General features: G+C 37.3%; 1 protein-coding gene and 1 long non-coding RNA gene across 4 annotated transcripts in view; one reads left to right on the top strand and one right to left on the bottom strand.

Annotated features, from left to right (window-relative positions):
- The window catches only part of CRYBG3 (crystallin beta-gamma domain containing 3), a 106,700-nt gene that overhangs the window by 18,790 nt on the left and 61,945 nt on the right, over positions 1 to 25,965 (bottom strand). For 2 of the 3 annotated variants that reach the window (XM_023623964.2, XM_023623968.2), the window contains 5 exons: positions 12,703 to 12,845; positions 12,469 to 12,595; positions 11,577 to 11,609; positions 5,935 to 6,044; positions 4,459 to 4,585 (listed from right to left, as the gene is read on the bottom strand). In XM_023623964.2, the coding sequence (XP_023479732.2) occupies positions 4,459 to 4,585; positions 5,935 to 6,044; positions 11,577 to 11,609; positions 12,469 to 12,595; positions 12,703 to 12,845 (540 nt within the window). Of the gene's footprint in view, positions 1 to 4,458; positions 4,661 to 5,934; positions 6,045 to 11,576; positions 11,610 to 12,468; positions 12,596 to 12,702; positions 12,846 to 25,965 lie in introns of all 3 variants that reach the window. The other variant, XR_011429352.1, reaches the window with a different exon arrangement.
- LOC138919294 (uncharacterized) lies at positions 1,355 to 24,385 on the top strand. Its single transcript, XR_011429354.1, has 5 exons — positions 1,355 to 2,342; positions 9,911 to 10,047; positions 22,097 to 22,484; positions 23,022 to 23,425; positions 24,026 to 24,385. It is a non-coding gene; the product is annotated as an uncharacterized lncRNA (long non-coding RNA).

The following is a 25,965-nucleotide window of genomic DNA, read 5'->3' on the forward strand; positions in this document are numbered from 1 at the left end:
TCACCTCTACAACTCTAAGAGAGTTTGTTGTTTTCAGTCACTAAATTTGGGGTAATTTGTTACAGCAGCCATAGGAAACCCATACACTTGTCTTTTGCCTTTCTCTTACTGACGTTTGTTGATTTATGTTTAAATTCATCCTACTCCAATATCATTAGGATAGTTTCCTAAATTTTCTTCTAAGTTTTAAAGTTTGTTTTTCACATTTAGGTTGCCATTAATCCATCTGGAACTTATTTTTGTGTTTGTGGTAAAGCAAGATTCTAACTGTATCTTTTTCCATGGAAAGGGCCAACTGTCTCAACATCATTTATGTAATAGTTCATAACAGCCCCATTGTAAAGCTATTTCCGTCACCTCCCAAATTCCATTATTTATGTAGGTCAGTTCCTGTGCTCACCCATCCCATTGTTCTATTGTATCTCCTTGCACCAATGCCCAATATTTTAATTATCATTGCTGTATAATGTAATCTACATATGGTGGGACAAGTGATCCCGCCTGTTGCTCTTAACAATTATCTTGGCTACTTTGGACCCCTATCTTTTCCAAATCAATTTTAGGATAAGCTTGTCATGTTTTATCACTCCACCCCCTAAAAAAGACAAAAGATTCTGTAAGCATTTTCCCTGAAATTTTATTAATTTGGAGAAGACCACATCTTTACAGTATTGAATCTTTTCATCTATAAAATAACTCTGCATCTTTTGTCTTTCAATGTTTTTATAATTTTCCTCATAAAGGACTTACTTGTCTTGTATTAGATTTATTCCTAAGTACTCTATAGTTTAATTGCTCTTTATCTTGTATCCAGTAACTTTTAAAAATTCATATTAACCCTAATATCTTATCTGTACATACTCTTGACAATTTTGTTTCTTCCTTTCTACCTTTTTAGGTTTTAATCTTATTAAAGTGTCTAGACTCCAGAATAATGTTGAATAGAAGTGGTGATAGCAGAGACCTTCTCTTCTGCCTGAATTTAAAGGGAAAAGTTTTGAATGTCTCACTAGGAAGTGTGATTTTACTGTAGCTTTTTGTTAGCCTTCATTTTCAAAATGTACACAGTAGTTAATACTATTAAATATATATGGGTTCAGCTGAAAATTTAATAGTAACAAAACTCTTCTATACTTTATGAACTCATGGCTTCCTCTTGTCCTGTGGCTGAATTTACAGTCCTCTCTATTCATACCTGTGCCCCTTATTCAGGACTCTTGCACAGAATGAATCACTGTCTTGCCCATTCTTATTCTGCCTCTTAAGATCATTTATGTCATCACCATCATAATTTCATTTGAAGCTTTTCTACAGCCTCTTGTTATAATGTTTCTTTTGCTTTGCCTGCTTACAGCTGCCAGGATTGGATTATTACTTCAAAGGAGGCCAAACTTCCATGCCAAGCCACCCTGGAGACACTAAAGGAGCAATGAGCAGACTCCTGCTCCCATGGAAACATGATGAAAGCAGGTTACCCCACACACTGCCAGGCTGATGCTTAAAACATTTTCTTAGGTTTCCCACCCACCTCCAGCTCCTAACCCACTGTTTTGGGGCTGTTATATAGCATAAACTTATTGATAGTTAATACACCATCGAATTCTCTCAGACCATGTGAGTCCTAAGGCTGGACACATTCTTTCTCATTTCCAATTAGAAATATGCCCAAAATACTTATTTGCAACAGAACTGGAGGCTGTCAAAGATTTGAAAATTTACAGATGAGTTAACGGAGGTCCCAATAAATTAAGTGATTTGCCCAAGGTCACGTTAGTGAGAAGCAGAACTGTAAACTATGCTCCCAGCTCCTTTCACTGTTAAAGGACATCCTCTGCACGATAACAAATGTCTGTGCACAGAGAGATCAGCCTGGAGCAGACGTCATCTGCAAGACATACTGATCTCCTGTGGAGATGAAGTCTTAAGACTCCTCAACATTGTACCACTGTGATTCTTTAGCACTTTGTTACAGCACATCTTGGAATGCCAACTACAGGAAATGTCCTCAGAATTCTGAAGTTTTAACTAATAAAAGCAAAATCAAAGGATTAGCTCATATATATGGAAAAGTCAAACCAACTGGACAGAAACCTTTCCCAGAATGAATCCGGAATCACGCTAGATAATGGCATATCCAGTGATATTAACAAATCTATGGAAAAAGGCATATCAATCCCTAAGTAAGAACACAGGAGTGGGAGAGGAGATACAGAAGGAATCAGAGAAGCAGCATAGCCAGAGTGCATCCAGCATTTTCCAGGGAAAGAAGATACAGAATCTGGAGAATATGAGCAATTGAGACCCTGGGCAGTCAGTCTCCTTTGTGGGGAATGTTAGCCTAGGTAAGTTAACCCCAAGACATTGACCTTATTTTATCCAAATCTTGAGCTCAACAAATAACCTTCTGATGACTAATGTAGTTTCCCATGTTCTTCCAGAGAGGTAGAAAAATGCCCAGGACAGAATTCTCAAAGCACTCCAGTCACCAGAGTCCACCAGCTACAAATTACCAAGTTGACCTTCTGGCTTACATATCACTCTCCCAGGTCTGATCAAGTCGGAGTTTCAGGGCCACCAAGGTGAAGCATGGTTGACTTCACCAAGGAAATTCTACCTCTTGAGGCCACTTCATGGTCAATCTGAGGGTGTTCGCTGGGATGCCCAATCTTGTCTCATATTCCTTCCACTTCAGCACCAAACCTACTACCTAGACATGCCTTCAACAAAGATCTTTCAATGATTTAAAACATACCATGTAAAGGCATTAAGAAAACAAATGTGCTGTCCTTAGAGAAACTGAATATACTCTTTAATCAGTTCTTGGAGTGAAAAGGCTATAGCACTCAAGTCCTTCCCCAGAGGCCCCTCCACCTACACCACCTGGATTCCACGGGACTGAAACAGGGAGGCGCAACTGTACATCACAACTTATGTGAAAACAATTCTTTCTCTCCATTTCACTCAATTTTAATGACTCATTTTTGACTTCATGGATGTAAAAGAACTGTAATTGTTAAAAGAAAACTATTAATACTTAGTAATTTTTACTCTTTTTCTAAAATACCTCCCTAGAAATTTAGTTTGTTTAGCTCATTGACTTAGGAGTCCTGCAAAATCCTCTCAAGATGGTACTTTCATATTTAGAACTACATATTTTGCTTTTATAATTAATACCAAATAAACATCTGTCTGTTAGTTTGACCACTAAAAATTGCTATGAAAGCTCCTTTCCCAGGAAATGTGGACTACTTTCCAGTGCCTTTTTCAGCCTCATCAATACTTGGAGAAGCTGACTGGACCACATTATTTTTTTTTTTTTTTTTTTTACTAGTTTTCCTCCAACAGACAAAAAGCATTGGTAGCCATTTAGTCTTTCCAAGTTGGTGTCTAAGAGGCCACTGAGAGAAACCAAGGATTCTATTTCTATCCTTGTTCCTCAGCCAAGACTCTATTCTTAGCCTGATACCAAGAATACTCTATCCAGGAATGCCTTGTGAAATTAGACTACATTGCTGAGGTTGGTTCAAAGATCCTAAGTATGGCCATCATCCCTGGAGCAGCTGTGGCTGAAAGGTCTGAGTCACTCTTACCACTATTTAGGGCTTCCAATCATCTCTGTGTAAATCTCAGCTTCGGCAAATGCTCGTTGGGAGTCATCATAACTAGACATGTTGAAAACATCCCAGACCCTCACTATTTCCCAGACCCTACTAACTCAGAGCCCAGAATTGATGCCCCAGAGTAGCGATCCTGTTTTTCTCACATTTAAAATTATGAATAAATGTGATAGAAAGGAGAAACCACTTACTCTATAAATGTGGGCCTCCAAGGTGACCCAGATAATTTTGCACAGCACAGGCAGGAAAGCCCTAGTTCCCCAAAACAAGGTTTAAAATCAATACCAGTGGTGATCCATTTCTTAAATAAGTAACACTGTAAACCTGAGTAGCAGACCATGTGATTTATCTAACAGAATCATAAAATTATCAGGTTATTATTTTTATTAAGCAGCTATAACAATTACAATCATGACATCAATAGCTCGTCCTGACTGAGTGCTCACCATGTGCTGGGCATTTTACAAGCACTGTCTGATTTAACATCCCAGTGGCCTTATAAAATACTATTATCTTTTATAGATGAGGAAACTAGGTGACTTTGCCAACATCATCCAAATTGGTTAAAGTATCAAACTGGGAGTTAAGCCAAGGCCTATATTACTCTAGTTCCTGAGTTTAGCATTCCTGCTCAAAAAAAGCCCAAGAAAAATATATATAATATATAAAATAAACAAACTATATAAAAATAATATAAAAATATAATATATATTATATATAATATATATTTTATTTTTTATATTTGCCTATGTATCATTTCTTGCAACTTCACATTATCATTCATGGTAATTAAACTGGACAAGAAAAAGTCTTATAAATACGCATTCAGCAAAGTACTTACATAGTCAATGGGCTTGAGAGATTTGACTCTAGATGTTGGGCAGCCACAGGAAGTGAGGTCAGCATAGAGGCCTTCTTCTAACACACACTGATTGTTAGAAAAATCCTCTTGGTAATACAGGAGCCAGCTAAAAACCAAGCAGTCAGACAGTCAGTCAAACTGCCTCAGTTGGCAATGTGGGCTCATCATCCTGCTGTGGGAACTGGGGTGGGAGGAGGGCAGAAAAATCTGGTGTTCACCAGCAGCAAATACTCAGCATCAGTTAAAAATACAAGTTATCACCACCATTTATTGACTACCATGTACCAACATAGGCTAGGCACTTTACATGTATTATTTCACTGTGTCCTCAGTAATTCTATGGGTAGAAACATATGCTTATTTTTATGGGCAACAAAACTAAGGATTAGAAAGGTTAGATGATTTGCCCAAGGTTTAAATGATAGAGATGAAATTTTAAATAAGACATCTGTTTTAAGCTAAAAACCTTCACTTCATTCAGTACATTCAAATACAAAATCCTGGGATCAAATTATAGTGATTATCCTTATCTAATGATGAGCTTGCTCCAGTCTAGGTGAGTACAGCAGCTAGATTCCTAGAACCACACATCAGTATATAAAATCTGTGCCCTGTACATCTGATAGTTAGTGGAGGTTTTAAAAAAGAAATGAACCCTTTAGAATCTTCAATAGTGAGTTATCTTCAATACAGCACTCACAAAAAACTTGGTTCAGACATGCCCTTTTGAAAAGAAGGAGCCCAAGGGAGAAATTACTTGGCTAATACTACTTCATTTTGCTGCATTTAGGGCCTAGCCCTATATTTTAAAATCACCAGAAGTGTATTCTGGCTGGACCAGGTTAGCTCTAGATAACCACAGAAATGCCCTGTGACCTTATAATGAACAAAAAGATCTTTTAAAATTTTAATATTTCTTCACTAGACAAAAACATTAATTTTTGATAGCATTCTATTACCTATACAATAAACATACAATATAAACATTCAAAATATTTAGGAAATAATCTAAAATAACAGTAAGACAAAAAATCACCCAGATGCTGCAGAAGTTGGCTCATCAGTGTTCTGTTTCTCTCTATTACACAATGGCTCATAAACAAGTTGGGCAAAGTTAGGAGAGGCTAATTAGCAGTTGATCAATGATTAAAAAAAATTGAGGCGGGGGTCAGCCCTACGGTATAGTGGCTAAGTTTGGCAAACTGCTTTGGTGGCCCAGGTTCATGGGTTCAGATTCTGGGTGGAGACCTACACCATTTGTCAGCCATGCCGTGGTGGCAACGCACATATAAAGTGGAGGAAGACTGGTACAGATGTTAGCTCAGGGCTAATCTTCCTCAAGTGAAAAAAAAAATAATTTCACCATGTAAAAAAACAAAACAAGTAAATCTCTGTAAATTTAAAAGAAATTTCGTTTTTAAACAACAGTAAAAAACACTCAATAAGCATACTTACCAACCCCGAAGAACTTTAAAAGAACATGGAGTGAATGAAGTCAAATCAGAAATCTCTTTTGTAAAATCTATACATTCACCTTGGAAGCTGGGTTTACTGAATGCTTTGAGCTACAAAAACAACAAACAACAATTACACAGAAAACAAGTGTTTGACACCACCACAAAAGCAAATTAAAACCTTTAGTTTTATGTCTTTATAAAAAGTTCAGCAAAATACGAGACTCACTCATGTTAAGAATGATATTTTGCTTAAACTCACAATCTTTTTTCCTTACACATTTCCAGGAATGTTACATTTATCATTTTTATCTATTTCTTGCACCAGATTCTGGGTTCACATACTAAAGTGTGGCCCTTGTCCATTGTATCAAATAATTATTATCCCCTGTGGTGAGACTACATGCATAAAACAAGGAGCAATTTAGCGCTGAACACAAAGGAGGTCTGGATGGTATGCGGTGTGGTTGGTATGCCTTTTCTCTCCCCAAGTCTCCTGATCCACAGTTAATAAAGAGAAGGAGAGAGTGTAAGCTGCCTGTGAAAGCACAGGAGCAGATGGCAGGAAAGACAGCAATGACAGGATTAGTGGATGACTTATGGTGAAGAAAGACAGACGTGTGCATCATGCATTTCAGCTTACAGGCTTCAGTTTGCGGATAAAAATACCTTGAATATACAGCTTACAGTTACATACAACTAAATTTCTGCTTTAGTCCTTTTTGTCAAGAAAAATCCATGAAATCTCAGCTATAATTCCCTTTAAACCAGAGATATAATAATCTGCAACTCTAGTGGCCTTGCATCTTTAATAGGCAAGAAAAAATTAATGAGCCCTATAAATATTTCATAACACATGGGAGCCTTGAAATAACAAGGCCCACAGGTCCACCCTGCACTGACAGGCCTGCATTGTAGACTGTAGCTAAGGACGCATCCTAATGAACAGACCGCCTTCTCTCCTGCTCACAGTGCCACTGAGAACAAAGCTTCTTTGAGCAGCTGATGTTCACCTCCTTCATCTTCACAAGGGTCCTCTTAGAGACTGATGGTCTCTGAGTTCTGAGGAATCTTTTCTTAGCTATCTCTGCTCTGACCTTGCTTAGTCTGATATCAAAAATCAGCCAAAACCAGGAAGGTGAGAGAACCAATTTCCCTGGTGAACTGTGGCTTGCCTGCCAGGACTTCCTAGCATGAAACCAGGCTTTATGTGGAGCACTGCAACGCTCAGGGACTCCCTGCCTTGAGGAGGTCCAATCCAGCAAGTTCTATCATGGTCCCTCTGGTGGATACAGAAGAGAGCAAGAAAAAGGAAGTCCACAATGAGAGAGACCTCTGGAACAAGTCCCTCTATAAGAACCATTCTATGTGTCCAGGGAAAATGCCCCCAAATTCCTGGATAAGAGTATATATTTTGGTTAGTGGTTTCTTGGACTATGTTTTTTAACTTAAAGGTTTATAAAGCATGAGGCTGAAAAGTAAATCACATTTAATTTCCAAAAACGTAGGATAATCTCTCCTACATGCAAATATTATCTTAATTCACAATAAGAACTGGAAAAACCACATGAGAACAGAGGTCATGGCTGACTCATTCACGACTTATGTTCCCACTTTGTTGAATTAGTTATTTTTATATTGCTGAGCTTAAGAGTTCCATTTCAATCCATAACCATTAAGCCACAAAATGTCAAATTCTGGTCAAGTGACACTGCAAGGTAAGCATACTGCAGATGGTATAGACAGCAGCCACTTCTAGTTGTTAGTCTCAGTATTCATACTCAGAAGCATTAATTAAAATCCACACAGACACACACATACACTCACACAATCTGCCATAAAGTATCTTTTTTATTTGATGGGTTAAAATATTCTTTGATCAAACTACAAAACCAGGCTTAATGCTGATCTGAGTTTATTTTTCCTGCAAAAATGAGATATGGTATATGGTTCACCCAAAATTTGACCAGCCCTGGAAAAGTAACACCTCATTTTGACTACCTTGTAAATGCCCCCAGAATAGAATAATTCTCATAATAATGTTCTGAGGATGGTCCATAAAGAAACCAACTCTGTGTTTACTAACTATAATAATTAAATTGTAGTTTCTACTCTTGATGAAATTAAGTCATGGGAAAAAGCCATTTTGATAAATCACTACTTTGGTTTCCTTTCCAGATTAATGGAGAATAAATGTACAAACTAACTCAGATAGGTTGCTTAGAACATAGGTGAATAGTGAGATGAACAAGATGAGTTTATTTCAAACTACACCCATCACTCCATGCCATCTGGGCATGGCTCAATTCCTAACAGAACTTTTGTTCTGCTGTTTTGCTTTTGTACAGAAGCAAAAAAACCAGACGGGCACCACTGGCTTGAAAGCTGCCTTTTACACGTCTTATTTTGTATCTTCTTTAGAACTACCATCTGAGGTAGAAATTACCATCACTTTATAATGAAGATTTTGCAGAAATTCTTTTTAGTATGTACTTTTTCATTTGTGATATACATGAAGATATTTAATAGGTCTTTAATCTGACAAACTAAAAACTCAAGAATTAATTGCTGACCAGAGACAGAAGTCGTGCTTGTTCTACAATATCACAGTAAGTTTTTGAGTGTAATTTTACTTATTCGAATGCTAACATAATTTCTATGAGAAACTTTCTCTCCTGTCCAGACGAGACTGTGGCCCCCTGGACCTCCCTCACACAAACACGCCAACAAAGAACAGTCCATTCCCATTCTTCTATAAATTACACTGCCTCATCTTGTAGTGTTTTGTAGTTCTAACATTAATTACATATTATACAATAAGTTTACTTCCCTGATTACTCACAGAGGCTTCCTTTACTTAGATAAGTAGTACTTCCTGAGTGTTTCTGGCCCTCAGAGTCTATAAAAATGATCCTGTTGTAGAACCACAAAGAAGTGTTTTCCTCTACTGCTCTTAAATCTGACTGATATTTGATTAAAACTTATATTTTCCTATCTCCCATACATCAGAAAAGTAACCCAACTGGTTAAAGATCCTGCGACCACTCTAAAAATCAATGCGGCCAAATTATCTAATATGAGAAAATATTTGGTTGTTTTTTCTTGGCCAGAATCATGTATAAAATGGAAGAGGGGTTCAATATTTAAAGAAATACAAATTTCTAATTACATCTGCAAATGGACTTGAAAAAGATTCTAGAAGAGAAAGGTCCCTGAGGGTTGGCCCAGTGGTGTAGCGGTTAAGTTCACATCCTCTGGTTCGGTGGCTGGGGGTTCACCAGTTCAGATCCCGGGCACAGACCTACGCACTGCTTATCAAGCCATGCTGTGGCAGTGTCCCACATATAAAATAGGGGAAGATGGGCAAAGATGTTAGCTCAGAGCTAATCTTCCTCAAAAAAAAAAAGGAGGGGAAGAAATGTCCTTAGTTGGGTCAAAGAGGGGAACTGGTTATAATTCCTAGAGAATGGCTGACTATAACCTGCCTGAAAACTAAACTCATTTTTATAAGATTTAATCTAATGAGATGTCTGATATTCAGGACTTGCTGAGAGAGGCAGAGATGATGACATTATGAACATAATACACATTCTGTTTATTTTTTGTTTTGTTTGGTAAAAAACTAAAAACAAAAATAAAATGCCACCTAATTATGAAGAACCATATAACGATCCTGCACATTTTGAGTTGGCACTAAGACTTAGTGATTGATCTTCAGATGCAGGAAAAAAACAATCTTCTCAATAAAAGGAGGTGTTCTGTGTCCCAAATAAGATATATCTCATCATAATATGCTGACACATCAGCAGTAATATTTTTATTAGCATAACTCTCACGATGTATATTAACCTCTACACACAAATATTTTCTGGCTTTTCTCTTCTTAGGTTGCATGAGGCTCCCTTTAAAATCACCAGCATAAAAAAATTCCTTCTCTGACTTGAACTCTGAGATGTAACCTCCTTCTTATTCCTCAGACAGGAAAAAGAACTACCCCATCTGAACACAGCATCTGAATTGTCAATCCCATCACAGCTACTTGTGAAGGAGAAAATACTTCCTAGTCACTGAGTGGAACCAGAGTGTCAGCCAAGACCCATTTGTTTTTCTCTGGGTAAGTACAAAAACAAGCACAACATTCTGAAAATTTGGTCCAATAGAAATAATAAGAGCTTTGATACTGGGTAAACTAAGGAGGCTTTGTCTGCATGTTACCAAATATCCAGCAATCATATACCTGTCAGAACCGTTTATTTCACAAGGAAATAGCTGAGCCACATCCAGAAACATGAAGTGGGGTGATTTCACTGGGCGTTTTCTACTGCTTCCTTTCTCTTCAAGTTGGACTGGAAATACTGTAAAGAAAATCCTCCGAGCAATCCGCCCCAAACCAAACAAGGAAGTCCGTAAAAAAGAGCAGAGACATAGGAGGGGAGAAACAGGGCTTAAAAGAATGTGACTTTTTATCTGCACTTAAAACTCAGATGATGTGCAGGTTGGAATTATCCCTGTTTGACTCTTTAATTTACTCATGTTATCTTGATTGATGGGGAAAAAGTACTTTAAAATTGCACAGTTGGAGTTTTCAAAGATTCAAAATAAAGCTCTGGCAGGAAGTGTCTCCAGATAAAACAACTCAACATATTCAGAAAGGAAACGTGCCCAATAGGCCTGAGCTCATCAGAAAATAATAAAACATGAAAACTCTGAACAGAAACATGGTTAAACTCAGCTGATTTGAAATAAACACTGACGTGAACACAAAAAACATACACTCCAAGAAAAAGATTCAGCATTATGTAAAGCTAGCAAATGTCAAATATTATAAATGAATCACTGTTTTGGCTCTTTGAAAGAAATTTTCCCAAATTTCTTATTTAAAATGAGACTGAGGAAGCAATGTCTGTCACCCTCTCTTCCCTCGATGGCTGGACTGCTCATATTGTGATATGTCTTTCCTTGATGTAAAATCCTGAAAATGTGGTTAAGTGGAGTCAGACACTAAGAAAAATGCCTGTTTTGCTACTTCTAGCTGGGTGAAATGACACAAATTCTCAATCTTGGTTTCCTCATTAATAAATCGGGTTAATCCTGACCTCACAGAGCTATCAGAAGCACTAAATGAGCAAAATTTCTAGCCCCCAATAGATAACACACAAACATTAGGCTCCAGAGCATCAGTGGATCCTTTAAACAATGAACGCACTAGAAATGAAGCAGCAGGGCAGCAATGTTACCAGCGCTTTTAAGAAACATTTGATTCGGGTATTAGAAATACATTTACATAATAAGCATGCCAAGACAGCCATTTCTCTACAGTGAGTGGGCTCCTCCACAGACAATGTAAAATACTGTGCTGAATAAGAATGTGATACTGAAGAATGGTGGGCAGTAGGACAGAAAGAGTGGCAAAGGTTCAAAACGACTCCAACATGGTCAGAGCTGACACCCTGCCATGACTGTGACAGATCCAGGCCAACATCCCCCGTAACAGAGATGGGCATCTCCTGCTCACGGGTACCAAGTGACTGCCCTGCACATGGACACATAAAAGTTATCCAGGGGAAAGAGAAAGACTGAAGAGAAGGGGAATAAATACTTTTAGTAACAATTGAACAATTGTAAGAATATTTTTAAACATACCAAATGTGGAGGTTCATTTATCCCAAGTGGTTCCTGAAAAGTATATTAAAACATGTTTAAAATTGCAATCATATAATCTTTCAAACAGCAAATTTGAAAAGATTTTGAGTTTTGAAAATATCCTTTGGAAAATGAAAAAAAATGGTCTGGCCACTTTACTAGATTCCTTGAACTAGCTATGACCCTCAAAGAACTCACTGAATTACCTTATAATAATTTTAGTATTTATTACTAATTCATTTCTAGTAATATTGTATCTGGAAGAACATGTGCCCCTGTGTCCACTAGAAGATTGTGTCTGAGCTTCCACCATTCCCTTTCCCACACCATCATCTCATGGGCACCTTACTGTTCTGCACCGTTTGTTATCCACACTGGCCATCTGCACACGAGGAGATCATTCCCTCCTTGTGGATTGCCTTTCCAGCCCCACTTCCCTACCTGGCAAAATATCCCTTAAGATGTTACTCGCTGGCATGGTCCCCAACTCCCAGCTCTGGATGCCCTCTCCCCTGCTCTCTCAGCACTGCTCACATGTTACCTTCTCAGAAATAATACTGTAATTACTTATCCAGACATCTGTCTCCTCTAAGAGACAGACCTATCAGGCCTGTCTCGTTCATGTTCTGTCTCCAGTGGTCAGTGGTATTTGACATATCAGAGGCACTAAATAAATGCTGAATGAATGAACTGATCAGATTACAGAGCCATACCATCTATGTGCTAATGCCACCTACCAGCTCTCTATGGAGTCTATAGAAACTCATATGCTGTTGCATTTTTTCTCTATATACACATAATGCAACAGTTCCACTTTTAAAAAGAATGTTCCACATATTCAGTCATATGACATTACGTGCCCTGGCATTGGTTATGTTCAGACTTAACTCACCAGTTGGATAGGTCGTATTGACATGATCGTATTATTTGATCCTCCCCAGTCAAAAAAGCATTTGTATTTCCCTTTCTCTAAAATGTATTGTTCTCCACAGAAGAACTTCTGCTGGTAGGCAACCCATCTAGTAGGGAAAAAAGGAAGAGGAACAGAGGTGATGTAGAACCAAGCAACCAACCATTTTAAACACCAAAGAATCTCTCGAGGTTCTCAGAGCAGGAGACTACTTACACGCCACTTTTAACGTGAACAGATCTTGTTTCACTGCCAAAGCCAATTTCTTCTAAGTCAGAAACTTCCTGATTTGTAATGTCAATAAACTTCCCACTTTCTAGGTCAGATTCGAACAGCATGATAGAAGATTCTATAAAATTCTAAAAACGGGAAGAGCAAAGTTTAGGAAAATATATGCATTTTGTTTTATGGATTCCTGTATCTTAGCACAATTTTCACATACTTGGGGGACAATTTTCACACAAATAACTCCAGGAAGAATTTAAATGGCACTGGAAATAATTTTAATAGTCACTACTCCTAAATAATTTAAAGGAAAAAATAAGTCTGAATTTACCTTAGTCAGGAAAACATAACATTTTTGTACAAATGGAAGCTTGTCAACAGTTGGTAAACTGCTGGGACTGACAGGTTGTGACATGTAACACTAACTGTAGAGGAAGCTACAGGCTCTCTTGTTCTAAAGAGTGAGGGCCCCATGAAACAGTGCCCTGCAGGAACTGTGGGAGAGGAGTTATGAGCTTAAATGAAACAGAAAAAATAAAATTGGCTCGACAAAAAGATTGTTTATTAAAGAATCAAAATGAGAGGAAATTTTAAAAGCTTTTATAGTCAGACAACATATTTAAAACAAAAATACCAGAAACATTCTAAGACCCAACTTGATAAATCTGCAAAAGACACAGACAACTGACAAAAAAGATTAACATTAAAAACAAATAAGCAAATGTCTAATTTCACTACAAAAAATAAAGAAATTCAAATTAAAACTAGATACAATTTTCACTTTTTAAATTAAGAAGGATCTAAAAATCCAGTTTTGTCAGGGAACATTGCCAGTGGAAATATAAATTGGACAGCTATTTTAGAAGATAATTTAAAAATATATTTAAAAGACTCTTTGAGCCTGAAATTCCCTTTTTTAAGTTTCCTAAAACTAAATGATGGGCAATTTATATGCAAAGATGCTTATGATGGTGAAAAGCTTTTGGACAGTATAAATGTCCAAAAGATGCATAAACATAAGCCTTTATGCATCCACCATTTGATGGAATAAATATTACTAAGAAGAGTTTTTCATGAGCTAACAATTAAAAACACATTCTATACTTACTACTGGCCAGCAGCCTTACATGTGCCGCCATACACCACATCGATTCTCTTACTATCACCCCAGTTTACAGCTAAGGAAACTGAGTGATTTTCCTGAGGTCATACAGCTACTGTGCGGCAAAGATTGAATTTGAGTCCAAATATGTCTATTTATGTACCCTAAGCAATTATCACTGTTAGACAGTAATGTAAGAATGAAAGAGCAGGGCAAAAACTCAAACTTATGAATTTGGTAAGATTACAAACATGCAAAAACACTCAACTTTTCATTAAAAAAGCTAGAAGAAAAAATGCCCAAGAGTGGTTGTGTTTGGATGCAGGGAAGTTGGACAATTTTACCCTACGTTTTTTTTGAAATCTTTATAATAGGAATATTTTTTATTGGAAAATATAGAAAACGTTAAAAAAAAACCCAAGCCAAAGCCTCTTCCCCTCCCCATTCCTTCACTGTTGGTAAACCAAGTCTTAGACCTATGGGAAATGTCACCAACCTCTACAAGTCTCAACATCATCACTTTCTCCCCTTTGTAATATATTACAAATATAATCTCATAATAGAAGATTTCTAGGATAAACACTCATTTTATATAAACATTTTATATAAATAAACATTTTATATAAAATAGTGTCCAAAGAAACCAAAGCATCTATAACCAGAGAAAGGAAAGACATTTTTTAAAAAATTTGAGATTATGACGGTTTACAATCTTGTGAAATTTCAGTTGTACATTATTGTTTGTCATTCGTGTTGTAGGTGCACCACTTCACCCTTTGTGCCCAGCCCCCACCCCCGCCTTTCCCTTGGTAGCCACTAATCTGTTCTCCGTCTACATGTTTAACTTCCACTTATGAGTGGAGTCATACAGAGATTGTCTTTCTCTGCCTGGCTTATTTCACTTAACATAATTCCCTCAAGGTCCATCCATGTTGTTGTGAATGGGACAATTTGTTTTTATGCCTGAGTAGTATTCCATTGTATATATATACCAAATCTTCTTTATCTAATCATCAGTTGACAGGCACTTAGGTTGCCTCCACACCTTGGCTATTGTAAATAATATTGCAATGAACAGAGGGGTGCATGGGACTTTTGGAATTGCTGATTTCAAGTTCTTTGGATAGATACCCAGTAGTGGGATGGCTGGGTCATATGTTATTTCTATTTTTAATTTTTTGAGAAATCTCCACACTGTTTTCCATAGTGGCTGCACCAGTTTGCATTCCCACCAGCAGTGTATGAGGGTTCCTTTTTCTCCACAACCTCTCCAACATTTGTTATTTTTTGTTTTGGTTATTTTTGCCATTCTAACAGGTGTAAGGTGATATCCTAGTGTAGTTTTGATTTGCATTTCCCTGATGATCAGTGATGATGAACATCTTTTCATGTGCTTATTGGCCATCTGTATATCTTCTTTGGAGAAATGTCTGTTCATGTCTCCAGCCCATTTTTTGATTGGGTTGTTTGATTTTTTGTTGTTGAGTTGTGTGAGTTCTTTATATATTATGGAGATTAACCCTTTGTCAGATATATGACTTGCAAATATTTCTTCCCAATTACTGGGGTTTTTTTTGTTTAAATCCTATTTTCCCTTGCCTTGAAGAAGCTCTTTAGTCTGAAGAAGTCCCATTTGTTTATTCTTTTTATTGTTTCCCTTGTCTGAGAAGACATGGTGTCCGAAAAGATCCTTCTAATACTGATGTCAAAGAGTGTACTGCCTATATTTTCTTTTAGAAGCCTTATGGTTTCAGGTCTTACATTTAGGTCTTTGATCCATTTTGATCCATTTTTGAGTTTATTTTTGTGAATGGTGAAAAAGAATGGTCAGTTTTCATTCTTTTACATGTGGGTTTCCAGTTTTCCCAGCACCATTTGTTGAAGAGACTTTCTTTTCTCCATTGTATGCCCTCAGTAACTCTGTCAAAGATTAGCTGTCCATAGACGTGTGGTTTTATTTCTGGGCTTTCAATTCTGTTCCATTGATCTGTGCACCTGTTTTTGTACCAGTACCATGCTGTTTTGATTAGTGTAGCTTCTTAGTATGTTTTGAAGTCAGGGATTGTGATGCCTCCAGCTTTGTTCTTTTTACTCAGGATTGCTTTAGCAATTTGGGGTCTTTTCTTGTCCCATATGAATTTTAGGATTCTTTGTTCTATTTCTGTAAAGAATGTCATTGGGATTCTGATTGGGATTGCATTGAATCTGTAGGTTGCGTTAGGTAGTATGGACATTTTAACTATGTTTATTCCTCCAATCCATGTGCATGGAATGTCTTTCCATCTCTTTATGTCATCATCAATTTCTTTCAGGAAAGTCTTGTAGTTTTCATTGTATAGGTCTTTCACTTCCTTAGTTAAATTCACCCCAAAGTATTTTACTCTTTTTGTTGCAATTGTAAATGGTATTGTGTTCTTGAGTTCTTTTTCCGTTAGTTCGTTATTAGAGCATAGAAATGCTACTGATTTATGTAAGTTGATTTTATACCCTGCAACTTTGCTGTAGTTGTTGATTATTTCTAATAGTTTTCCAATGGCTTCTTTGGGGTTTTCTACATATAAGATCATGTCATCTGCAAACAGTGAGAGTTTCACTTCTTCACTCCCTATTTGGATTCCTTTTATTCCTTTCTCTTGCCTAATTGCTCTGGACAAAACCTCCAGTAATATGTTGAATAAGAGTGGTGATAGAGGGTATCCTTGTCTCGTTCCTGTTCTCAGAGGGATGGTGCCCAGTTTTTGCTCATTGAGTATGATGTTGGCTGTGGATTTGTCATATATGGCCTTTATCATGTTGAGGTAAAAGAAAGACATTTTTAAAAAATTCTCTTGTTCTTAACTACTTACTTGTCAGCTTTCAAGGATCTAAAAATTGCTGACACAGCTAGATCACATTTCATTTGAGACCTAAGGATAAAAGATAAAGGCTTTTTCCTGAATTTTGTATTATAAAATAATTTCTAACCCATAATTGTGTTTTTAATTCCTCCTTGAGAGTAAACCTTTGGAACTTGAGAATACCTGTCACCTCGTTACTTTCACATGGTTCTTACAAAACGGGAGCCAGTGGATTTGTTCTTCATCACTCTTGCCATCCCTTCTTTTATTAACATAATGCTTTATTTTCAAAACACATGCACTTGCTGTCTCTTTGACCTCCCCTAAACCCCAATTTTACACATAAGCATACGTGTGTGTATGTATATGTGTACACATGTACATACATACACACACATATCTATATTTATCTCAATATAGACATAGACCTGCCATTTTCCAGATATAAATCTGGAATATACATATATAAAATCAAGGCTTTAACAGCCTATAAATGACTTGCATTAAAGTCCCCAGGACAAGCCTCCCAATTGAAATATGATGTTTAGAGCCTGGGTGCCACACCAACAAACCTGGTTATACTGATGACATAAATGCTCATCACCCCCAGAAAGCTGAACAGGCCTGTTTCTTTCAACCTGAAAGTGTGTAACCAGCTCAAGGCACCTGTGAGGGTACCATGTCATGATGGTGGGTGAAGGGGCCCAGTCTGGGTCCTAGTCAGGAACTGGTATCATCAGCCACCAGCCAAGTCAAGTCCAACCATAATGGGGTAATGGGTCTTCAGCAGCTGTCAATTATATGGCCCTTTCTTCTCCTACTCTGGTGACTCTGGAATGTTCCATCTCTGCTTTTACTTCTTCTGCCCCTATAACTGTTCATTACTGCCTGTTAGGGTGGTAGGAAGGGGGAGTGGGGATATGCTGAAATAGTCCACGGGTCATTGTATTATGCTGGAGTAAAATGGGACAAAGATATAAAAAGATAAATACAGATGTGTGCATGTGTGCTGTTTGTGCTCTTTAATTAAGAAATAACTTATGTTATGATGTGATGTGCTTTACTTGAGCAACAATTTGCAGAAATCATAGGGTGTGGGTGGTAGGAGGATGGTAGCAGTGAGCAGGGTGAGCTGGGAAGCAAGTGGAAGGCACAGGTCACTTGACAATGATGCTGCCTGGAGCTGAGCAGAGAGAGGGATCCATTGTCACAATGTTACTGGGCACAAACACAGGTTCTTTTTAGCTGAGACGAGAGTAAGCCCACGAATTTTTCTCCTGGCTGACGTCACCTGAAATAAAGCCCTTTCCTTGCCATAAGCCTGGCATTCTAGTTTTTACTTTGGCCCCTCTCGTGTGATGGGTAAGAAGAACCTGTGTTTGTGGCCAGTAACAATTTGGCAAGCCAGCCAGGAGGCTCTTTGCCAGTAGCTCCACAGCCCTGGGCCAACTGGGATTTCCTGGGAAGCGGTCCAGCAGCTGCCTAGGCGATTTGCCCTAGGGACTGCCCCCAGTACTTTCCGTCTGACCCAGCACTGATGGCCCTAGGCACATGTTTCTTGTGGCAGGGAAACAGGTTCTAGATTTGTTTGTTTGTTTTGCTTCTGGTGAGTTGATAGGCTCAGTCTGGAATAGGGTAAGCCACCTCAGGGAAGCCTTCCCCTTCCATTTATGGCAGGGCCATCTGGGGTCCAATAGGACCATCTGGGCATGCATATGGAGAGGGAAGAGTTGTAAGACTTTCTACACCAAATCTGGGAACTAGTTCACTGGTGTCTAGTTTTCCTGTGTCTCTATCTGTGTATCTGTCCATCTCTGTGTATCGGAATGGGGAACACGCCATCTGTCCCCAAGCAGAGCCTATTGGGGCTGATTCTGAGTAGATGATCTAATTAAAATTTTAAGCCAATGTCTAAAAAAGGATAATTTCCTTTTGTAACACCAGATGACCACAAAATTCTTTAGATTCCGGTGAAAAGAAATGGCCCAACAATGGATCCTTAAGTTGAAAAATTTTTAGAGAACTCTCATCAAAAACAGCTGTTTTATTGGTACCTATGAAAAAGACCAAATTAAAAGGAAAATACAATGGCTAGTCTTGAGAATGTAAACTTGGGGTCTCAGCTTCTTCTCACAGTTATACAGATGCTAATGAAAACATTAAATTAACAAAAGAATAAAAGGAAGCTAAGGAAAAATAAAGGGACTCTTTTCAACAAAGTGGAAATTTTTAAAGGAGTTTTTAAATAATAATAATAAGGTAAATAAGATAAAGGGAAAAAAACCAAAGAGAAATCAGAAAGGGAAGAGTGACAGGACTCATCCCTGCAGGATGGAAATCTTTCGCTAGTCATTAAAAACGAAAATGGGATGAATACAACAGACATGAATGAAGTTAAAACAAAGGTTTTAATAAAACACTGCCTAAGCTTGGGTGGGCTAAAGGGACCCCTAACTGGCCCCCCAAAATTAAAGGACCTCAGAAAGACCTGTTCTATTCACCTAAGTTTAAAAAAAACTTTAAAAGCCAGAAGACAAAAATCATGAGAAACCTAACCAACAATTTGTTTGGGGCAACAGTTAGAACACTAAGGTTAATAAGATTATAAAAATTAAAGTGTTTAAGCTAATATTATATAAAAAAAGTCATGTCAACATTGCCTAAATGTTTTTTTAGAAATGGATGTAATGTCTGGCTGGGAATGCTTCCCCTACACAGTATTATAATACTGAAACTTGTTAATGGAATCCTAATAAAAGTTACAATTAGAGGTATAAGAGTTGACAAAATTAAGATAAAGTTTTGTAAAACTTAATATATTTAAACGAGCTTTATATAAAATGACTACATCTCTTTTTGCCTGATTGTACTGTGGGGATAAATCACCCTTCAGACAATGTTAATTAACTATACTAAAGGGAAGGCAATAAAGTTGACTGAGCCCACACCATATGAAATAAAACTAGAGGCTAATATCAAGTACTAGAAAGATAATAAAGGCCCCCCACCAAGGTAAACTGGTGTAAGGTTAAATTATACACTTAGAAAGAGGGCCTTTGTTAAATGCTTTGTACAGACTTTTAAAGATGTGATACATTGTCCTAATTTTTTAAAACAATGACTATGGAGTCTTTGTGTGAATGTTTGTCTATATGTTATATATATATCAAATATATCATTTATATCAAATATAAATATATTTTTTATATATATATGATGTTTTACCTCCAGATGCTATGGTCAAACTTAACAGTTCCATTTAATTGAGTTAAAGTAAGCACTTACATAAGTTATTTTTAAACGTAACAGAAACGAACCCAAATATCTTTCAAGTTAACATGATAGGAAATAATCTTTGGTAAATAAAGTCTTGTTTAAGTTTGTTGGTTTGATTAAAATAGGCACATCTTCAGAATCATCAACATTAGATATAATGCAGACAAACAGCCTGAATTTACTAGTGAAATAAGCTCATGGTAACCCTGCTACAAATTTGTCAGCAAAATAACAGGTTAGAATGATAACTGATTTTTGTCTGATGTGTCAAAACCTTTACATACAATCTAAATAATTTTTGAAAAAAAGGTAAACTAGGGGCCAGCCCAGTGGCATAGGGTTAAGTTCGCATGCTCCACTTTGGAGGCCCAGGGTTCACAGGTTCAGATCCCAGGCAGGACCCAGCACCACTCGTCAAGCCATGCTGTGGCAGCATTACACATTAAAAAATAGAGGAAGATTAGCAGAGATGTTAGCTCAGTCACAATCTTCCTCAAGCAAAAAGAGGAGGATTGGCAACAGATGTTAGCTCAGGGCCAATCCTCCTCACAAAAAAGCAAAACAAAAAAAGGTAAACTAATTAGACGTGAAAAAGATAAAAGTTTTTGGATGAACTTTTTAACAATAATTATGTGTTATGGTATATGTACTTAAAATAACTTCAAAACCTTTTGATAACTTAAAACCTTAGAGTTTTACAAAATTAAGTTAAATGATAAGAATTTATTAAATATCTAGGTCATTCCCACATAAGAAAAAATATTAAAACAATTAATAAACATAAAATTTATCTACTTTTGGCTTATCTCAGAGAAACTAAAAAGACTTAGATTTATCAATAAACATGTTTTGTACACAGTGAGAAATTTTCTATGAGAAAAGACATGTTTCTAGGAAGTCTGTATACAAGAAAAGTAAGGTGAATATTTTCAGTAAAAAAGATATAAAGCATAAAAATACTTCTGTTTGCTTTGTTAAGAAAGACAAATTTATCCTAAAGTACTAGGAAATAAAACAAAAGAAAGAAGATACGGGACAAATTCTACATGTAAAAATTAAGTGACAAAAGATGTGTAAAAGTAAAACCCTGAAAAAAAAAGTTTTGTACATGGTCTTTTGGATGAGATTAAAATGAACTCAATTAAGTGAACGAGTTTTAATATAAAAAAATAAGCTGTTACAAAATTAAAATTTGGTTCTCTCTCGTAAAAGAATACTTTTCTTGGGGCCGGCCCGGTGGCTAAGTGGTTAAGTTCGCATGCTCTGCTTTGGCAGCCCAGGGTTTCGCCAGTTCGAATCCTGGGCGCGGACATGGCACCACTCATCAGGCCATGCTGAGGCGGCATCCCACATGCCACAACTGGAAGGACCCACAACTAAAAATACACAACTATGTACGGGGGGGGCTTTGGGGAGAAAAAGGAAAAGTAAAATCTTTTAAAAAAAAAAAGAATAATTTTCTTGAACTTTTAGTCTGTTCTTGATAAAGAGATTATGAAGTTTTTTTTTATTTTGAGTAGCCTACCAGAAGGGTAAGGATTTTATGTTTTACTGAAATAAATTTCCTCTATTGTTTTTATCAGGTCTTTAATCACAGGTGCTAAGATTTTTCTTACAGCTAATTAATTTTCTGTATTGGCCTCAAAATCTTTGTCACCATGGTTAAATGAATAACTAAACATTGTTTCATAGGGCCTTATGATACTATGTAGATAAATGTTATTGATATAATGTTCAAAAAGTTATATAACATTCCTAAAATTCTCATCTGTCTTGGTTGTCAGGCATAATTCTAGTTAGTATCTTGAAATGTTATATGTCACAGAAATGGTCAAATTTCTTTATCAACTGCCATTTTTAAATGTTTTATTATTTACAGACAGTTGTTTTACTCTGATGCTTTTACAAATATGTTTCATCTTCAGAGAGATTCATGAAAAGGACTCTGACACTTGCTAGAATACAAGTTTTTGATAAACTTTCAGATTATAAAACTGAGCTGGATAAGAAATTACAAAACTGCAATGGAGAAACTGATGGCCTCATAGAACTGCTAACAAAAGATCAAGAGTTGATCTCATGGGACTAAATGAACTGATAAAGATAATTATAATATCTATGACTTTTTCTTTTGCAATATGTCTGATTTTTTAATGTTTTGTTTTTTCAGGTTCAAGGAAAACTTTTTCTCTTTTCTGTCAAGCTAACTATGACTTATAACAGTTTGGAGGATTATACCTTTGTAAACAAAATTGGAGCATTTATCTTTTTCTCCATACCCGATCCCTCCAGAATTTGGAAACTCTCAGTGAGTAAATATTGTTTTCATGACTATACAGTTATTTACATAAGTTCAATAAGAATCTGTTCTCCTCATAACAGGAAATAATTGGAAACACTGGTTATATTACCGTGGCTTTAACTGGAATATTATATTTAAGAAAAATGTACAGACAGATATGACCAGACAGCTTTTGATGAACAAAGATTGGACTTTATGGAATAAAACCACTTGGAAATATTGGCCTTGCTTACAGGGTTCCCAGTAACCTTACCAGGTGAGTAAAAAAGGTCAGTTCTCTGAAAGGTGCGAGGAACCTGAGAATATTTTGGGGTACCTCGAGAGAAAAGGGGAATTCACCCAGACCTGTAGGTATTACAGGCTGAGTCTGATGACAAGTTCTTGTTCTGGCTTTCCTGGCCTTGAGAGGCCTTCAAAGTTAAATCTGAGATTTTTTATAAAAGCTTCCAACAAAACAGACTTATAGTATCTATATGATCAATTACTATTCTTGCTGTACTTATGTCAATAATTGGGCCAAGTTTATTAAAACTAGACTTATTTTACAAACCAATGAGTCTTAATTTGGCTATCTTTGGTAAAAATGAGAGTGATTTTAGAGAGAAAAATTATGTTTCAATAAAAAACTATAATACCCATTTGTGGATATTAAATTCTAGTTCTGTCAATTGTCTTTGAGGTTTTCTTTTCTACCTGTAAACTGGACTAGATCCTGAATTCTTCTAGTCTCCTGAAATATCTGGCTACAAATCTCCAAACTAACATTTTCAATTTTTTCTACCGTTTTCATTAGGAAACATTCAGAACTGCAACTGCCCTTTTTCCTGAAGTCCTGCAAACTGAAGTTGGACATCTTAACATAAACTTAAGATTCATGTCTGTTACTATGTAAGCCACTCAGAAAGATACCTGAACACCCGATGACACCATCAGAGACATTTCAAATTTCAAAAGATGCTTTGACTCTGACTTCTAAAAATCTTCTTGACTGGCTGCCCCCTGGGCTCAGGAACTGGTTTATAATTTGCTCAAACCGTTAACTTTGTTTTTCTTTTTGTCTCTCTAGAAATGCTTCTTATTAAATACCTGGTTACTTGCTTATACAATATAGGCCTAACTTTGGGAGCCCACCTGCATCATTGCCTTACTAGGAGACTGTTTCAGTCAGATGGACCAACCTACGCCCCTTATAAACAGGTATCCCCAGAGGTACCAGGTCCAGACTAGTTTTCAGGACTGTTTTATTGGATTCTCCAAGGAATTAAGTCTGTTTTTCAGGGACTGTTAAAATTTGGGTTGTCTATACTTCTTATCCTTCTGGTCAGACATGTAATGTGCCTTTAAATATTGTTTCAAAACTGCTGAACAAGGTACAAAAATTCTAATAATACAAAATGTCAACCTAAAGCTGGGGACAAAAAAATTTTCCAAATAAGTGTTAAACAGTATCATTCCTCTAACCAGACCTATGCCCCAATTCAACAAGAAGTAACTAGACCAGTCATCGCCCCAAATCCCTCAAGAGTGAGGAACAAATAAAATAGGGGAGAATTGATGCCGACCTTGACATCAGTTCCCCTACATTAAACCCAGCATATATGGGGTTAAAACCAAAAGCACCACCCCCTTTCTCTGCTTCTCTAGTTACATTCATATGTAAATAGCCACTTCTTTAACTTTTGTATCCTCATAACCTTTGAACCTCATAAGGCAAACAGAAATTACAAATTGTTAAAAGCTCAGGTGGCCTCATGCTGGACTCACACTAAAGTTTTAGCTAATTATGGTATCTTGAAGTTTATTACAGGGAAACTGATATCCAGAGAATATCAAGAAGCTGAAGCTTCCCAGAGCCCAATTCTTCAGCTTCCCGGCACCAGAATCCACCATCCATCATGGAGGCAAACAACCAAGGATGCCCACCTGTGGATTCCCTTATCTCACCATCCTGTCTCTGAAAGCAGCCTCACAAGGCCAGAGGCAGGCTGGTAGGAAAGCACCAACCAGCAAGGCCACAGGCTCCCCCTGCCTAAAGCAGCTGCACTCCTCACAACCTTTAAAAACCTTTTCCTTCCATCTTTCAAGGAGAAAAATTTGAGGACTTACTCTCATCTCCCAGCTAACGTCACCCAAAATAAACCCCTTTCCTTGCCATAAGCCTAGCATTCCAGTTTTTTGTTTGGCCCCTCTTGTGTGACAGGTAAAAGAACCTGTGTTTGTGTCTGGTAACAACAGGACCCAGTGCCAAGTACAAGTGCTGACAGCATGTGAGTTCACAAATAAATTGACTCACATGGCTTGAGTCTGTGTCCTTCCCACTCTGTCTACCATTCCCAGGGACCTGGCTGAGGGCCACAGGAGTCTCCTCAGTGTCATCACTCTCCTCTTCCCATCTTCTGCTTTTGTTTACTCATGGCTTCTCTTGCCTTATAGCTTTTGGCTTCCTTTTTTTTCTAAGTGCCTTTCTGAGCCACTCTCCTGGTTTTGACTCTCTCTGCATTCTTCATTCAAGCCTACTAACTATGTAATATCTGACCTAGTGGACCAGTTGCTATCAATGGTGCCTCTGCTGGGCAGAGCTCTACCTCTAAGCCAGCTCCCACCACCTGGGGCTAAGTCTCCAGGGGTCACATGTACAAAGTGAGGTATAAAATATGCAAAAAAACCCCACAGAAAGCAAAAACCAAAACATCTAACTGCATTGTGCAGGAGGTGATCACAACAGGCACTCAGGGTCACGTCCAGGGGCAGCCTTATGAGGTTCCTAGCTTACCATCATCCCTACTTTACTAGGCACAATTAAATAACTTTGAAAGTCACACATGGGGCCGGCTCCGTGGCCAAGTGGTTAAGTTTGCGCGCTCTGCTGCAGCAGCCCAGGGTTTGGATCCTGGGTGTGGACATGGCACCACACATCAGGCCACGTTGAGGCAGCATCCCACATCCCACAACTAGAAGGACGTGCAACTAAGATATACAACTGTGTACAGGGGGGGTTTGGGGAGATAAAGCAGAAAAAAGAAAAAAAAGATTGGCATCAGATGTTAGCCCAGGTGCCAATCTTTAAAAAATAAAATAAAATAAAAATAAAAATAAATTAAAAAAAGAAAGTCACACAGACTTAAGTGAAGTTCTGTTGCTCAAGAAGAATGAAAAATGAGGGAATGACCTCATATCTGTACTCCCATTTCATATTTTTAAAGTACTTAAATCCACTGAAAAATCTGGACAGTTTAATACACTCTCAGGTACAGTACTCCCTATTGTGAGACAAAACTAATGAAGCAACTCCAGTTGCTTCAGGACCAAAGATAAGTCTTAAGGATCAGTAATTTGATTTTTTTTTAAATTCCATACAATCCCTCAGCTCACTGGGCCCTGGAGCTCTGATGCTACAAACTCCTGATGGGCAATGTAATGAGACACCAGTGGAGATTTGGTATATCAATCAGTTTAGGAGAAATAACCATTGCATATCACCTGGTTTCGGAGATCTGAAAAGAGGTACAAAGTCTGAAAATCATAACAAAAGCAAACTCAAAAGTTAAACTAGTATAAAATTGAGGAATAAGAAGCATACCAAGAAAGTTTGATCAAGGAAGCCAAAGAACAAAAATTCTTTCTTTAATCCCTGGAGTCTAATACTGCTATATTCCTTCTGGCCTCCTTTTAAAAAAATAATCAACTCCAAGTCAATATATCTGCCTGACTCATTTGGAATTAGGAACACATTTCTG

The sequence above is a fragment of the Equus caballus genome, chromosome 19 (assembly GCF_041296265.1).
Source record: "Equus caballus isolate H_3958 breed thoroughbred chromosome 19, TB-T2T, whole genome shotgun sequence".
In the NCBI taxonomy this organism is placed as follows: Eukaryota; Metazoa; Chordata; class Mammalia; order Perissodactyla; family Equidae; genus Equus; species Equus caballus.